The 17,672-nt window shown below is 39.3% G+C and overlaps 1 protein-coding gene and 1 long non-coding RNA gene across 2 annotated transcripts in view; one reads left to right on the top strand and one right to left on the bottom strand.

Moving 5' to 3' along the window:
• Positions 1-879: 879 nt before the first annotated feature.
• LOC119769921 lies at positions 880-1,383 on the bottom strand. The gene is made up of 2 exons (XR_005278577.1): positions 1,088-1,383; positions 880-1,016 (listed from the first exon to the last, which is right to left on the bottom strand). It is a non-coding gene; the product is annotated as an uncharacterized LOC119769921 (long non-coding RNA).
• A 5,374-nt stretch (positions 1,384-6,757) lies between these two features.
• LOC6034054 (cytospin-A) overlaps positions 6,758-17,672 on the top strand; it is a gene marked incomplete at its 5' end in the record, with an annotated part of 39,399 nt that continues 28,484 nt past the window's right edge. The window contains 4 exon segments of the mRNA XM_038263766.1: positions 6,758-6,813; positions 6,889-6,991; positions 7,058-7,170; positions 7,584-7,727. Coding sequence (XP_038119694.1) covers positions 6,758-6,813; positions 6,889-6,991; positions 7,058-7,170; positions 7,584-7,727 — 416 coding nt within the window.

Here is a 17,672-nt window from a genome sequence, read left to right as displayed (position 1 = left end):
ACAAGCCATTTCGTCTCTAATACTACGTTGAAGGGTGATAAGAAGTGACTAAAGGGACCTTTCCAACAAACTTTCCATGAAGTTAGACCACTTTTATTTTAAAAAAATAATCACAATCTGGGTGCTGAATAGTGGTTCGCAAACCAACCTCAATTTAGAACTGTCCATAAGTACCAAGTATCCCAGTCACGGCGTTCTAGCAAGATTCTAGTAGAATTCTTAGAGAGCTGGATATTCTTAGAGCATTCTAGCAGAAATGTTCCACCGTTCTAGCAGGATTCTGACAGAACCAGCTCTGCTAGAATATTTCGTGACTGGGTTGCTTTATCCCGGTCACGGAAATTTCTAGCAGAAGTTGTTCTGTTAGAATCCTGCTAGAATGATTCTTGCAGGCCTGCCAGACTTTTGTTAGAATTTTGCTAGAATTTCTCACAGAGCAAAACCTGTAAGAATCGTGTTAGAATTTTGTGAGAAAATTCTGACAGAGCAAAATTTGTCGAAAATGATGTCATTTTCGCCAAACCGCTTTGTGGCGAATGTGGTTGCCGCCATTACCCAGGCACGGCGTTCTCGCAGGAATCTTACAGAATTCTAGCAGAGCAAAATTATTCTTACTAGAACGATGCCATCATTTTTCCAGATCTTTGCAAGAATTCTCAGAGGATTCTAGCTCAAATGCAATAACCGGTTCTAGCAGAATCCGGTGAAAGCACCCGGTTTTGTTAGAAGCCTGCTAGAATTTTGCTAGAACTATTCTGACAGGCCATCCTGCTAGAATTCTGTAAGAATTTTGCTAGAATTAGACGGCAATTTTTCTGCTAGAATCCTGCTAGAATTTTGTCGGAATTTTATTGTTGAATAAATTTAAGCAAAATAAAATTTCATTTCGATCAAAATTTATTTTTCTGATCATTACAAGTAATTTTCTGCTTTAATGCCGATCACATCACTTTGGAATATTAGTGTCGTGAAATCAGATTCGAGGTCTGGATGTCGCCAAAACTTCAGAGCCATGCCTGCAAAGAGCGAAAAAGTAGGTTAAGTTTTATTCGAAAAGCATGCCGGAATGGTGGGAGTGATGGCTTACCTGCGATTGTGTGTTTTTATCTGTCAGTTGAGTTATGATTTCCGGAATCTCCAGATTGTCCTCAGAGCCAGCTATACCGAAGTTTAACCAGACACTCCGGCGAGATCGAAATTCTCGGATGGACATCCTTGTGACCACTTCTAAGACAGCATAACAGCAGTTTGATTTTCACTTCCAATGACCTGGCAATGGCGGCCAGGGTTTTTTTTCTCTCAGAAAAAACGTCCATCTTGTTCAAATGGTCGAAACAGAAAAAATAGCGAAAATTAATCTAGTTGCAACATGATTTGAACCGGTTAAACGCCAGCCAATCAGGGAGCAGTATTTTTCAGCAAGAAAATTCTTTCAAAATTCTTACAGAATTCTGACATTGCTGCTAGAATCATTCTAGCAGGATTCTTACAGAACCAATTCTGTAAGAAAATCTCGTATCTGGGTACCATCTTGTCATTGAACTTGCTTTATTTCCATTTTGTGCCTGCAATTTTTGTACTTTTTTTACAGTGCGCAGTTGCTTTGTTTTGGTTCCGTAACGAACAGCTGTTCTTTTGTGCTGGGGCCGTAATGACAGCTCCCTGTTGTTCTGGTGCCGAAGTTGACAGCTTGTGTTGCCCAGTCACGAAATATTCTAGCAGAGCTGGTTCTGTCAGAATCCTGCTAGAACGATGGAACATTTCTGCTAGAATGCTCTAAGAATATCCAGCTCTGTAAGAACTCTGCTAGAATCCTGCTAGATCCTGCTACGTCGTGACTGGGTGGCTGCGGGCGAGCTTCCTGTAGTGAGATATAGATGTCGCCCCCCCCCCTGGTTGGCACTAAACCTGGATTTTATATTCGCGATTAAAAGCTCAAAAATTCCGACAGATGGCGCAAAGCATCGAAGAATGACGATTCAAATTTTCGCTGTTCGGTTACATAGGAATGCAAACTTAAAATTGAATTTACAGCTCTTAGAACAACTTTTGAGAAAAAATTCAAGTAGTACGAGTGTAAACTTTTTGCCCTCAATAAATTAACGCAATAAAAAAAAATTAAAAAAAATATTTTTGAAGAAATAATATTGAGGTTTTGCAGCGCGACTGTGTTTCAAATGTAGGTGGCGCCAAAATGAGGTTACTTTCCAAAAATCGTATTCCTTTCTGCTGGAGTGAAGAACAAAATCGCTTATTTCTCATGATTCCCTGCATCAATTTTAATGAAACTGGTTACAAAAGACGAGAAAATTTTTTTGCTTAAAAATAATGAATATCAATTTTTGGGCGCGTAAAAAAATGTGACCTTTTTCTTTAAAAAACATGTTTTGGAACACGAAAAAATGAGTTTCCCCGTATATATCAATGAAATAAACAGTTATATAGTTGATAACAGATGTGTTAACGTATATTCAACAATTTTTATTGTTTTTTGACAGACTTTCATGTCAAATAGTCCAATTTACTATCTTTTTTTATAAATTTACAGTTTTCTCATAGAAAAATCAAACAAATATTGGAACATTGTACACCAAATTGTTGGAAATAATTTTTCTCATCCGAATCCGGCATAAGTTCTGTAAAAATGTTGATTATGAAGGAAAAAACACAGGAAAAAACCACACTATTTGTTCATAGGTGGCGACATGTGTCTATTAGCTTTGCTGCAAATTCTCTATTGCTTAAAATTGCTTATTTCTCATGATTCCCTGCATCAATCTTAATGAAACTGGTTGAAAAAGACGAGAAAAAAAATTTGCTTTAAAATTATAAACATCAATTTTTGGGCGCGCAAAAAATTGTGAACTTTTTCTTCAAAAAACATGTTTTGGAACACGAAAAAATAGTTTCCCCGTATATATCAATGAAACAAACAGTTATATAGTTCATAACAGATGAGTTTACGTATATTCAACAATTTTTATTGATTTTTGACAGATTTTCTTGGCCAATAGTCCAAATAACTATATTTTTCTAAATTTCCTTTTTTTCTCATAGAAAAATGAAACAAATATTGGAAAGTAGTACACCAAATTGTTGGAAATAATTTTTCTCATCCGAATACGGCATAAGTTTTATAAAAATGTTGATTTTGAAGGTAAAAACACATTTTTACAAAAAAAATCATAGGTTTACGCTACTTGCTCATAGGTGGCGACATGTGTCTTTTAGCTTTGCTGCAAATTCTCTATAGAGCATCAAAAGTTAACAAAGTATCAGCTCGAATTTTTGCTCAAAAGTTGTTTTGAACGCTGGAATGTAACAAAACATAATTCGTATACATAACCTCACAGGGCGGGAATTTCAATCGACATTCTTCGCTCTGTTCTGCTACTCAACACTAGGTGTCGCATGTCGTTTGGCTCATGAACGGCAATGGAGATTTTCAGTAAAGTGCAAGCTTCCCTGCACCTTGCGGTACACGCGGTTCACCTCGGTTTTGCTTTGCGCTTGCTTTGTTCGGTTTACACCCGTACCCGACTCACTCGAGCCGAGGGTATTTTTGGTTCATTGTACCAGCGAACCAAGACTCGCGTCGGCTCGTCGCCTCGGTTGTGTGTCTGGCACTCACCGGTGGAATGGACCCAGCGTATGAGCCAAGGTGCTTTACTCGGTACGAGCCGAGGTACGTGCCGTGGCATGCGCAGAAGAAATTTCTGTTGGCGTTCAATCGATGGGAAGTATTGTAATTTTGGTAATTTATATTTTATTCGAAAATGTGCAAACACAAATTTAAAACAAAACAATTTAAATTTTCTTTTTCAATTTTAAATTTGATTCGTAAACTCATTATGTCGTTGCATGTTAATGCCGCTCAAAAATGGTCAGTTTCGGGCGCTAATAAATTCGTGGGATTTCTTTTTATTTTTTTGCAAACGCAGCATCTCATTTTAGATTTACACCAACCATAAACTATGTCTAAACTCAGTTTGTTTTGGTTCAATTGACTGACCAAAGAGACTCTGTAAAAAGTCACGCACGTGCTTCGACAACTGCAGTGCCTCAAGCTATTTTGACTGATGTGCATGTAGTGGTGCCAGTTTCAGTATTTTAAGATGTCCGTTCTCTAATATGCTCTAGGCTCTCAAGAGGCGACGAGCCGAGATTGGCGCGGTGCGCCGGTACGATGTGTGTGTGTGTGCAACCAACCAAACGGGACCACGCGGCCGCTTCTTACAAATTGAGTTGTTTCCATGTATTTTCAGATCTACACTCTATACATGCAAATAACTCGCATAGGCATTTGGAAGGTGTTAGCTCTGCCGAGCTTCGGTGACCCATTTCTACGCTGGCTAGCCGAGCGCGATGTACTTCAGCTTAATCGACAAGCCCCGCCCTGAAGAACGTTTGCACCAATCGGATTCAAACGTTATTTAGAACTTCCGAACCCTTGTCAAATGGACAAGGACCCAGCACGTATATAGTTGATAGTAACAGTATTCCTAATTCCAGTCATTGCTCACCAAGTCGCAATGGCCTAGTGGTTAGCATTTTTGCTTACCAATCCAAAGGACGAGGGATCGAACCCCGACTCAAGCGACTTTGATTTTTCGTTCATGTTCAGAGTTTTCAAGATTTATATTTCCTATGCTTTCTCGGTGGGAGCAGATGGGAATCGAACCCAGGACCATTCGCTTACAAAGCGAAAACCGTAACCAGTCAGCGACGGCCGCTCCCGGTGCGCCGGTACGATGAACCAAATTTGCCGTTCAAGAGCCAAACGACATGGGACACCTAGTGTTGAGTAGCAGAACAGAGCGAAGAATGTCGATTGAAATTTTTGCCCTTTGAGGTTATATATGCGAATTCTGTTTTGATAAATTCCAGCGTTCAAAACAATTTTGGAGCAAAAATTCGAGCTGATACTTTGTTGACTTTTGATGCTCTATCATATTAAACAATATTTTTTTTTTCAAAATTATTTTTTTTTTCAATTTTTTTTGTTGCTTTAATTTATGGAGGGCAAAAAGTTCACACTCGTACTACTTGAATTTTTTCTCAAAAATTGTTCTAAGAGCTGTAAATTCAATTTTAAGTTTGCATTCCTATGTAACCGAATAGCGAAAATTTGAATCGTCATTCTTCGATGCTTTACGCCATCTGTCGGAATTTTGAGCTTTTAATCGCGAATACCAGCACACAAATGGGTTCAGGCCGGGGTTCAGGCTCGTACCGAAGTTACAAAACCAAACGCTTGGTGTGCGTTGGCACTGGCGCATGGGAAGCTTGGAAAAGTGAAATTTTGATCATTTTCCGGGCAAATTTTACCGAATTGTACGGAAACAGCGCGCTTTAAAAACAAAAATATTTAAAAAAATTAATTTAGCTAAACGCGGTTCAACATCATTTACTTTTATCACATGAACCGTTTAACTCAACTACTGTGTAGTTTAACTTTTGCTACATTATTTCAGAATTTACTTTTAAATAAAAATGAAAAAATGGTTTTTACTGTGACCAGTTTTCGCGCGATATCAATCTTAACCCCCAAGATGGCTGCCGTTAACATCCCTGATAGGCCCTCATAAACCAAGTTTTCTAACTGGGCACTGTAAACGAATGTTCAGGGTGGTACTGGCTTAGCTAAAAATCAGCTTCTTTTCTTTTAAAAGCATCAACAGGCCCACCAAATTTTAGCATGTTCACATAAACCCGTTTGTTCCTGATTGATTGATTGACAAAATAGATATTACGAATTCGTTAGCAAGATTTCTATCCGTGTATGACTTACACATACAACTTTAGAATGTGTGACCGTTTATTATACTGTAACAAGTTTATCATTTTTAAATGGACTGATAAGGCCGATTGGTCAGTTTGTCAACAGATAAATTTTATATTAATTCAACTAATGGGAAATAGGAGGATGGCGTCGCTATTTTTAAACCACGTTTTCCACTTTTTCTCCGTCGAAACCGACTATACCGACTTTAAGTAATCTAAAACGCTTATGTAAAGATTACACAGAAATCTGTTGCCCGGTCGACCGATTCGTTGGCCAACCGACTAGATCCGACTTAGTTATGCGAATTGTCGGATTTGTTTACGGGAATATATTGGATTTCTAACCAATCCATAACTATTTGAAATACAAATAAAATGGTAAATGTACAAAATTAAATCCGAATCTTTTGAATAAAAAAGTTTGTACTGATAGAAATTTAGGTGATTTTTGAACCTTTCCACAACAAGGGAGATAAATAATGCTGTATATTTGTTGTTCGTTTCCCAACGCCTCATAGAGTATTGTGAAGTTTTTACGATGTGACGTTTTTTTACCCGTCTGCCCAAAAATGTCCAGCTTGACTCAGAAAATTCGAAATGTTTTCTCGTGGCATCACGATTCTTATGAATTTGAAAAAACTGAGGAAAATCCGGTACCAAACCCAACCTCTAGTGATGTCCAAACAACAACAACAAAGCAAACGAAAAAGAAAAAGTTCAGGTCAAAGGTATCGTAAGGCCTTTATTTATAGGATTTTTTTTAGCATTTACCAACTTTATTCTATGCGGCAATATTACTTTTTTTCTTCTATCCATTAGAAGGTATCATTAAAAGCAAGACATAAAGTACTGTTCATCATTTAAGTTTTCGTCGTTATCAATTTTCACTGATAACAAACATCACGATAGAATAAGTTTAAGCTAGTGTTTTAACACACGTAGGTATATCAATTTTATCAATCGTACATTTTAAGGAAACCTCAAAAGACATCGCGGGGCAATTTCGAAAATTTCAAAGGACAACGAAAAGTATGTATTACTATTGATTATAATAGCAACTTCTGCTTTTTAGATACGATGATAAGGTTAAGATTCTTTTTCCAGATTAAATAACATTTTAGTTACCCGAAACTCATCGATTTCATCGGCACATTTAAATGCTGCTGTACCGTTGGTTAAAATACGTCGATTACCATCGAAAGCTGAGGTTAACACATTGAGTTTAAACTATTCATAGATTCAATTTCCTTTTTAACTTTTTGTCATTAATCAGGGATTCCACGAAAGAGTGCGGCTATCGGCTGTTGAACATCAATCGACGTCACGAGTTCAACCTGTTAGTTATGTTCAACTTGGTGATTTATTCCAACTAGAAGCACCAAACAAGTAATTACAATAGAGATTCATGTTGAAACGTGGTTTATATGCTTTGATTATAATGGAAAGTCATGCTTTTGAATATGATTGAGCTAACACAAACGTCAATAACAAATAATGTTGTCAAAATCAATTTATTTCAATTAAATTAAATTTTCTTGGTGAATAATCAAGTAAGAACTAGCTAACTATGAGTTTTGGTAGTCCCTTCAGCTTTTATACATGAAATTCATTGAAACTGTTACAGCCCATACATTTGTATTAACTAGAGTTTAAAAAAAACTCATAAAAATAAAGACTCTAGTTGCGGGACTACTTTTGCTAAAATTATTTGCTTTACTTTGTTGTTTTATATAATATGTGATGTCGATGTCATATAAACTAATTGGTAACATAAATTATAATTTTTATTTCACTTTCAGCAAAGTCTCATTACTTGGTCTTAACTCTGAAGATTCATTAGACATCGAGAATACGACTTACATTGAACCACCTGAGATCAACATTGCTACAAAGCACACATCGGTGCAACTGAGAAGACAACCGGCTCTGATAACTTTCTCTAGGTAAGTTGAATTCTGGAATATGGCTAGTACAATTAATTTGTCATACAAAAAAAACTCAAATGAGTACCGAAATCGAAACTGAATCATTTGCATTCATATTTTCAAAGAAAAAAACCATTATTCAAGTACATACTGTTAATGCTTTAGTTTAAATGTTTTCAAATGTTGCGATCTTAAAATAATGGCTGGGTTATTAAAATTAAAAGTGTTTGTGGGTCTTGTGAGACAGTGCTAAAGAATATAAGGCATTTTACAGTCTCCTTGAAAGATGAGCTCTAAGTAACCGCCTCACACTAGTCTACTAAAAACTCACGTGTTCCAACCTGCAACGTACATGGCCTCCTCCCCTTGAACCGACAGAAATACCCTCGTGGTGTATGGGATGATATAGCAAACAGGATTAGACGTAATCATCGTAGAAAGCAAAAGGATTAGAGGTATTAAGCGTAGCCCTTTTTTTCAAAGTCAAAATAAGTAAACTAATTACTTCCACAATTACACGAGGGTACCGTCAGTCCGATCAAAACGTCTTAGCCCACGTCTGGATACGTTTCTTGTTGTAATTTTACTGAGCAAAAATGAGCAGGAAATTTTGCATTTACCTTTCCTTACCGTTCTAGAGAAATCGAAAAATTAGAAAAAGGTCTTTCTTTAATAGATTGACGAAAGCGTGGTCCGTGGGTGTATTAAGATGATTAAATTTCTTGTTTCTAGTGCATTTTCCAGAAATTCATATGGGTCATTCCATCTGGAACAGCATTTGAAAATTACCCTCTCCGATCCTGCTCAAATTTGGCAGGGCTGTTGATGCTATCAAAACATGCAAGAATCCCAAATTACATCCAAATCGGACCACCCCCTCCATTTTTGTACCCTCCCAAAAAATCCACTTTTTGCCGATTTTTGAGCAAACCCCTATCTTCAAACGGCGATAACTCAGGAACCACAAATCTTAGAGGGTCGGTCTTAGACTCAATTTTGAAGGAAATTGGACGTCGAATCCATTTCCGTGATCGAAATGTTGATTAATGTATTCAAAATAACCCAATAAATATTCCTTTCACAAAAATAGATTGATCAAGGTAGGGGAACAGCATCTAATTCCAGCGTTCCTCTAATGTTGCCATATCAGCGCTTTGGCATTCAATTACAGCTGATTAAAAGCGTTTTCAACTGAAATCGAGAGATAAACAGCTCAATAAGAAGTGAACAAGCAAGTATCTATCAAAAGTTTTGCAAAATTTGTTGTTTGAATAGTGAAAATGAGCAAATTGGACGAAACTAGGAGTGAGGAGTTAATCTGCCAAACATACGAGAATTTCCCCTATTAGCCATTTGAATAAATATTTGCGTAAAATTATAAAAATATAAATTAAATTAATCATCTCCCAGAACACCAGGTAGCAGTTATTGATCAGCCCGCCTGTGATGCGGCGAATGAAGCTGATGCAGGTAATCTCGAACACACTAAACTTTAAAATTCGATATCTCTGGAACGAAACATATTCATTTCTGTCGATAAGTGATTCTTATGTAAAATTTGCCGAACACGATGGCGAGGTCAAATAAAAAAATAAGTTGGGGTGTTTTGAGATACGGCCGTTTAAAGTTTTCAATTGCGCAATACAGATAGAAAAAATAAATTAATCAACATTTTGATCACGGAAATGGATTCTACGTCCAATTTCCTTCAAAATTGAGTCTAAAACCGACCTTCTAAGATTTGTGGTTCCTGAGCTATCGCCGTTTGAAACTAGGAGGTTTGGTCAAAAATCGCCAAAAAGTCGATTTTTGGGAGGTACAAAAATGGAGGGGGAATGCAAATTTTCTGTCGACCTTAATTTTTTTAGAACCTTTATTTGGACATTCTCTTGCTATTTCACTAGTAAAAGTAGTACTTTTTAAACAAAAACCTGCATCTCAAGACCATTTTAACCAGAGCAGCAAAACACTGCATCCAAATTGCCTGTTCCATGATTGTGGGATGTTATTGTGCCTCCCACAATTGTGGAACACCTGAATTTAACTGATATTTTCACACAAAATATCAGACCATTATTACACTTTACTAAGCATGAGTTTTATTGGTTTCAGAGTGTGAAGTCTTTATTGACGAAGACTTACGTCTTTGTCGAAGGTACTGGCACAGACAAACAGACAGGACACTCGAGTGCCGAACCATCGTCCTCCAAAAACGGTTATTTCAAATGCAATTTTGTTTCGGCATCCACTCACCCGGCGCTGATGGCGCTGCTGTCGTGACAGCTCGCCCGTCTATTCTCAGTGTGTGTGAAGCGTGTTTTTGTTTTTAAGTTGAGCGCGTTGAGCGTGAGCACGTGCGAAGCAGTAAATGAGAGCACAAATATTTATGGAATTCTGGAATTCTAACCGTAAATCACAATCCAGGCTTTCCCGGACAAAATTGGGGCAGTCTTGGCCATAGCTTCTTGTCCCACTATTAACCCGGTAGGTCTGCTCAACTGCCTGCCGATGTCTAGATTGCTGCTAAGCGCCGGCTACTGCGGAGGAAGCCGGATCCTGTGGTGGAGTCATCTCCTTCGGAGCAACCTGCTTACCCTTCGTGGACTGCTGCTCAGATTGCTGCTGCTGGTCGTCCTTTTGGCCTTTTGGCGATTGTGCCACTCAATCTTTTTCCAGTTCAGTTTCTGTGGTTCTGTTACGATGTAAATTTTGCGGCAGCGTTTTTTTAATTTTTGCCACTTTTTGCTTTTGTTGTTTGACGCAACTTAACTGCGCCGTGGACACGTTCCCCGTGGAAATTTCCAAAACGCCCATCGTGGGAATCAATTCAATAGGTTTGAATTGGATTTATCTATTTCGGCGGCCACTACTGGTGTTTTCGTGACCAGGGGTATCTTGTTGATAATGGTGTCAGGTTTAATGATTCGAGGTTTCAGTGGAGGAGAAATTTTCGACAGAACTTGGAAGCAACAGGGAGGACCAGTGATTTAGTCTCTATCGTTGCGGTTGAGGTGCGTCGTTGCTGGTACTGCCGCATGATTTAGCTCATGAGTTGCAATTGGAAACACAACCGACCCACCGTCATCTTCGGCCTTCGGTTTTGATTTTTATTCTTTTCATCGAGTAGCAACAACAAAATTATTTCAATCAGCTGTTGATGTTTACAATCGTTTAGGCTTGATTGTCTCACGCATACACTGACGTGGCACATGACAGTTATAGAGTTATCTAAGCCCGAACTCACGCACACTAGCACCCCATTTGTTTTGCTGGCGGGTACAAAATTTAACCTCAATCTTTTTCGTGTACGTACACGCAATACATGCGCACGTAGATAACTCTATGGGTTTGTATTGGTATGTTTGGGCTGCGCTTCGGCATCAGCTCACCAGGCAGCGCTGGCGTCGCCGTGATTTGGTGATTTGATGATGGACGATGGATTTCAAAAATAATTTGTATGGAGAGTCACGTCTGTTTGTCTGTGGTACTGGGGTGCCATTTCAAAAAACCCGGGCCGAAGATCCTAGATTACTGCGTCATCCGTCGAACGCTTATATCTTCCTTCCTCTAATCGAATCGACACGATTTATGTTCCATTCGATTCGCAAAATTATTCAGCAATTTGCTATTAAATTTTCAATGTTGGCAAAATAGTTTAACTATTGTAACAACTCAATGTTTTACAATGTTTTCAAAATGCTGCGATTTTGCAAGCAAAATGAGCGCTTCCCACTCACGGACGGGAATGTCAAGTACCTATTTTGAGGGGAAAATCACTCAAGCACCGCGACCGTTGTCGGTCGCGAAAAAGGAGGGGAAGTAGAGAGCCGACACCATATATAAGAACGCGCACAAGAGCTCATTCTATCATTCACGTCTCAGACGTCGGACCGGCAGCAGCAGCAGGAGAGAGACCAGAGCAGAAGCAGCAGCAGCAGCAGAGAGGGACCAGAACTGCAAAAGAAGCGCGCTTCGCCTTCTCGTCGTCACCGTCAGCCGGACAGTTTGGATCTTTCGTGGTAGGGGTGAGGATTTCCAACTCTTCGGAGTTGCCTCACTACCGTCTCGTCCGGTCAGCCGTGGTGTCAATCAGGTGCTTCCCAACTCTTCGGTCCTCTCGTGTCCGATGAGTCGGTGTGCTAGTGTTGGTCTTCGGGGTGACGGATTGCACAGCTTTCTGAACCCCTCTCTCTCCACCACATTTTGCTACCAAACTTTCATTCGGTTCGCGAAAAAAACGTTTTTCGTTTTTCTCTCCTCCATTCGATGTTTCCATTGTTTAAATAAGGCTTTCTAGTCAAAGATTTACCAACACATTCAAAGTATGGTTACATGGCAGTTGCGGTCCGATTGAGTTGCCTGGAGTGTGTAAGTTTTGTTTTGTCGGGGGGGTCCATCTCCCATTTACGATTTTATTCCGTTAATGTATTTCAAGTATCTAGCTAATTCTTCAAAATTAAGATATGGAAAACTCTATGTCCACATCTCAAAACTTTACGTAGTCTACGCCATTCCGGTTATGTCTCTGACATAACTACTTTGACTTTTTTGTAAAAAATAAGTACTCCTGGAGAGAAAAAAAAGTTTGTTTACATCGTAAAAAAAAAGTGTTCCGAATTTGTGGATTTTAAGGGTCAATGTTTTTCTTTAAAAACTTGATATAAAACGTAAAAACATACAGCTGGTCTATACATCAATCGAAAGATCGCAAGAAAAGCTTTCACATGAAGGTAAAAGCAAATCATTATGTTCAATTATCGATTTTCCATGTTTTTTTGAACATTGGCCGATCTGTAAACTGTTCCGAATATGAGGGATGGCTATAATAAAAAAGTTTGTAGAATTCAGATTATTCAACTGAACTGGCCATTAAATGTTGAATTTATATTTTCCTTAAGAAAAACGATTTCTTTTTTTTTTGTGTTTCAATTAAACTCGTTCATTTTATTTAGACAAGAACTTTGAATAAAAATCAGAATGAGCAAAAAGTGAAAAATCTGGCATAATCTGTCAATATCTAGCACTGAGATTAGCGAATCTTTATTCTGGCTGACATTTAAAAAAAATCTGGCAACCCTGCTGGGGAGTGAGATTGAGTCAAAGTGATTTTTCACGGATTTATTTCTCTTTTTCTTCTCAATGTTAAAAAGGTTGTGTAGGAGACATCTAAAGATGACCATTTACCAGATTATTTTTCCAGTGGGTACGGTTAAAAACCAAGCAGTTACCAGTGTCACATCGGGGTAGAGTATCTAAATAATTTATCGAGAAATTAAAAAGAGAGGTGTGAGCCGGAAACATGGAGTTAAACTTTCGCGACTGTCATGGTAAACTTCACAGAAGCTTGACAGAAAGTTTAACTTCATGGGGAGCGTTCTTTTATTACGTATTACGTTAGGGGGAGGAGGGGGTATCGATAGTATCGAGAAATTAAAAGTGAGAGTGTGTGCGTGCAACATGGAGTTAAACTTTTTGAAATGTCTTGGTAAGCATCATAGCAACTACACAGACGTGCGCATGTATTGCGTGTTTGTACACGAAGGGTTTTAGGTTAAAATTTGTACCCGCCAGCAAAAACAAATGGTAAGATCGAGGGTAAGATAGTGTGCGTGAGATCGGGCTTAGATAGCTCTATAGAGTTATCTAAGGCCGAGCTCACGCACACTAGCACCCCATTTGTTTTGCTGGCGGGTACAAAATTTAACCTCAATCTTTTTCGTGTACGTAGATAACTCTATTTGGGTTTACGCCGACTCGGTTTTGAGGTTAGAAATTTGACAGCTTGGCTGCACTGTTTACATTTTTTGCACGTGTGTCTCTGTAAAAATGTGTGTGCGTGTGCGCTTGTGACGTGACGTCACGCTGTAAAACCTAATAGAGTTATCTAAGTCCGCTCTCACGCACACTAGCACTGGGTGGGGCAACTGCCCCACCATCCACAGAAATTTGTTCTAAATTTGGTCAGGGGGTACACACAAATGACGAATTTTTCAAAACGTGCATATCACTAGCGTGCACAGGGTGGGGCAATTGCCCCACTATCCACAGAAATTTGTTCTAAATTTGGTCAGGGGGTATCCACAAATGACGTATTTTTCAAAACGTGCATATTATTGCCCCAAATCCCTCAAAGAGCTGGGCACGCTAGTGCACACTAGTACACCATTTGTTTTGCTGGTTGGAACATATTTTAACCTCAATCTTTTTCGTGTACGTACACGCAATACATGCGCACGTAGATAACTCTATGTTGCGATTTGACAGCTCGATTTATAATAATTTAAAAATGACTTAAGGGGGCGTTCTTTTTATTAAGTAACGCAAAAGTTAAAAAAGGATTTTTTACCCCCTACCCCTAGAGATCCTTAAGGTGAAGCCGTTGATCATTTTCGAAGAAAATCAATCATCACTATAAAATATTCTGTATTAAATTCAATTTAACGAATTTCAGCACCAAAAGGAATCAGCATGTGCCGGTTGTTGCCTTCTTGAAGCCACTGAAAGAATTTTTGATCTTAATCAAATGTGCTTCAAAATTTATATAATTTTGTGGCACAGGCATTGACGTCCTAGTTGGCAATCATTGATTAATGACGATTTCCACAACTTTACTAGGAATGGCATAATCGTTACCAAAAGGAATCAGCATGTGTAGGGCACTATTCTAAACAACTTGTTGAAGGAATTTTGTCAAAATATTGAAAGCGACGCAAAAATTATATCTTTGAACGAAAAATCATGACGATGATGGAAGTCTTCACGTTAATAGCTGAGTCGGGCGGAGTAGAATACACCTAGTTGTCAGTGTCAGCCACTTGCGAACTGTCAGTAAGAGCCGCCTTCAATTTTTGTTACTGTTCTTATTTGGTTAGAGCAGTATTGTGTTTGAAATAAAATAAATTTAAAAAAGTTTTTAAATTTGCAAATGTTTTTTCGGACAGAGACAACTTATTAAATACAAAAGAGGCTAAATTAAAATAAAATAATTAACTTTATTTATTTGTCAATTTTTGCAAATTTTTGATAAGATCTAGTTGAAAATATGTATTCATGAGATATATTTCCAATATGACCATAAATCAATCAATGTTATGTCTTACATACATGTTTTTAAACTAAGAATTATTTAGTTAGTAGTAGTTAGTCAATGTGTTTAAATATATAAATCGTTCAGTACAACCCGAGCTGTGGAGGAAGTGCAGCAAATTCTCTGAACGAAAATAGGAACAAAGAGGGAAAAACGGCGAGCTGGAGGTTTCCTCCGCTGTCGGGTGCGGTTCCGGATAAAAACAGAAGGATCGCCTTCGACAAGCAGGAAGCAACAAACAAAATACTGGCCCCTCACGCCTGTGGAGTCACAAAGGAACAAGGCAAGGAAGTACTCTACAGTTCGGCTGAGCTGTGGAGGATCTTCAACGAGTTCAGCACCCAGTTAAAAATATTCATTATTTTTTATGTAACTTTCATGATTTCCGGTCCTACCCTCGTATCGGCACCGAAGAGGACCTAGGGGAACTATACCCTTTTTCAGCCTATTTCTATTATCGGCCTATCAGCACTTTGATCATGAATTACAGCTTTTATAAAGTGTTTTTGAGTGTTTCAAAGTAATAAATAGCTCAAACAAAAGTGAGCAAGCAACTCTCCATTGTTGATACATCTGAAAATCTTGATTTAATAGCGGAAAACGGCAAAAGTGATGAGAATTGGTCGAACGGCTTAGGGTGATTAAAATGGGCATATTTCCCCTAATAAAAATAAGTTATGAATAAAAAAATGCGCAGAGAAGTTGCATCACATGAGTCATGCAAGAAAATTTGTATTATCAAGAAGGGCAGATGACGACTGACTGGAAATTTAAATGGGAAGATAAATTTTGGATAAATTGTCTTGCAAATAAAAACAAAAACAACAACAAGAAAATGAATAAGAATAAGAAGACCTCTTTGCTTCTCCCTCCCAGCTTATGTAAGGTATGCACTTCGGAAGAAACCGGTCAAGAAAAATTTCAAATGGGAAGCAGCGGCAGCGCAAGCAAGTCAGAGAGGGTGAGGAAAAGCCCCAAGAAAACGTTCCCTCTCCTTTGTTCTGCTGTTCGTAAAGCTGTTTCTTGACCCCTTTCCTTCCGATCTGCAGACTAGCCTTTAATAGGGAGACTGGTCGAAGTGAATTTGACGGACCCAAACAGACACGAGTTTGACGTATCCAAACGAACATTTGCCGTTACGCCCAGCAAAACTTATCAGTGTTGCCAAATATATCATGCGATCATCTTTGGATAGGTAATTAAAAGACCTTTCCAACGAGCACGAGTTGGATTAGAGATCTGACTACCCTATCATAAGTTGTAAGCACATAAGTGCCCTGCAATATGAAGATCTGACTACCCAATCTATTTTTTATTCATAACTTATTTTTATAAGGTCCTTTTAGGTGCTGTGACCAGGTTGGGACCGAGGATCGTTAAATAACTAATATATAACAAAAAAAAACAACTCCTTAAACTCCATACTTGGAGATCATGTAACTGACCAGGGTTACTTGGTCCAAGCGGGTCTAACAGGCCTTGAACCTGCCGATGTACTCGGAGAAAATGCCCCACAGCTCAGCCGAACTGTAGAGCACCTCCCCGGCTTCCTCCTTCGTGGCTCCACCGTCTCGGGAGCCACTGCTTCCTTGGCTTTTTCCTTGTCCGTCTTGTGGGGACCCCCACAGTTGTTGCACCTCTCTTTCAGGTGACAGTTCCTGGTTCCATGACCCAGCTGCACTGCACTGGGTCACGTTCGGCCGCTTGTTCCGGTAGGCCTCCCACCGGATGATAGTGCTTGCCACAACTTTCATTGCAGAGAGCTTCTTCAGATTGGTGTATCCCTTGGAGAAGACCACAATGTACGGAGTTTCGTCCACGGTGGACTTTTCCTTCCGCTTGATGATATGCACCTCCAGCGCTTCCAGCTTGAGATATCTCTTCAGAAGGTACTTGACCTCGTCCGGTTTCAGTTCATCAGGAAAACCACGAAGAACCACCCGATGATTTCGTTCGCTCCGCCGATCGTGGGTGTAGAATTCCACTTTCTTCTTCTTGAGTAGCTCTTGCAACTTGTCAAAATCTTTGACAGAGAAGCAGGTCACCTTGGTTCGGGTTAGTTTGTAAATCGGTTTGAAACCTAATTTACAACTTTCCACTATCGCCACGATCTTGTAAAAATCCGTGGTGTTCTTCACCACCAAAGGTGGTTGCTTTTGTTTACCTGCCGACTGGCCGGGTGGTGGAACCGCCGGGGCGTCCCCTCCTCCTGCTGGGCTGGCATTGTTGTTGTTTTTGTTATCCGCTAGCGGGCTAAACTTGTTGTTGTTGAGCAGGGTCTTCTCAACTTTTTCTCCTTCGATGCCGATTCCAGTGACCTCGCTGGACTTCTTCCGCTTCCGATCCCCGCAGACGGGACGAAAATCTTCCTCCTCGGAGGATTCCTCCACCTCCTAGGGAGCGTTCTTTTATTACGTAACGCGAAAAATCGGACTTTTAGACCCCCCTCCCCCCCCCCCTCGTAACAAAATTTCCATACAAATTTTAAAAATTTTGTATGGAGCGTAACACGGCCTCCGACCCCCCTCCCCCCCCTACTGCGTTACGTAATAAAAGAACGCTCCCCTAGGGGTGAATTAAGTAACTTTTTTTTCATTTGTTGACGTTCTTTTGCTTTTTTGCTTATTCAGCGTGTTATTCAACCTCCTGTGATCAAAATTTGATCTTGCGTAACTTTTTTCATACAATTTGCTGAAGCTCCTGTGATCGTAACTTTTCCCATATAATCTGCAGATTTTCCGGAATCGGCTCAGAGTGGTCAAAGTTGTAACTTTTGGCGTAAGAACCTTCCTTGGGCTTATACGAACCCAACGCAACAAAGAGCACCTCGATCCGACGTTCCGAATTGAACTAATTCGCGTTCGAACAAAACCGTC

This window comes from Culex quinquefasciatus, chromosome 3 (genome assembly GCF_015732765.1).
Source record: "Culex quinquefasciatus strain JHB chromosome 3, VPISU_Cqui_1.0_pri_paternal, whole genome shotgun sequence".
In the NCBI taxonomy this organism is placed as follows: domain Eukaryota; kingdom Metazoa; phylum Arthropoda; class Insecta; order Diptera; family Culicidae; genus Culex; species Culex quinquefasciatus.
The sequence above is the reverse complement of the archived record's forward strand: the minus strand, read 5'-3'. Positions and strand labels throughout refer to the sequence as shown.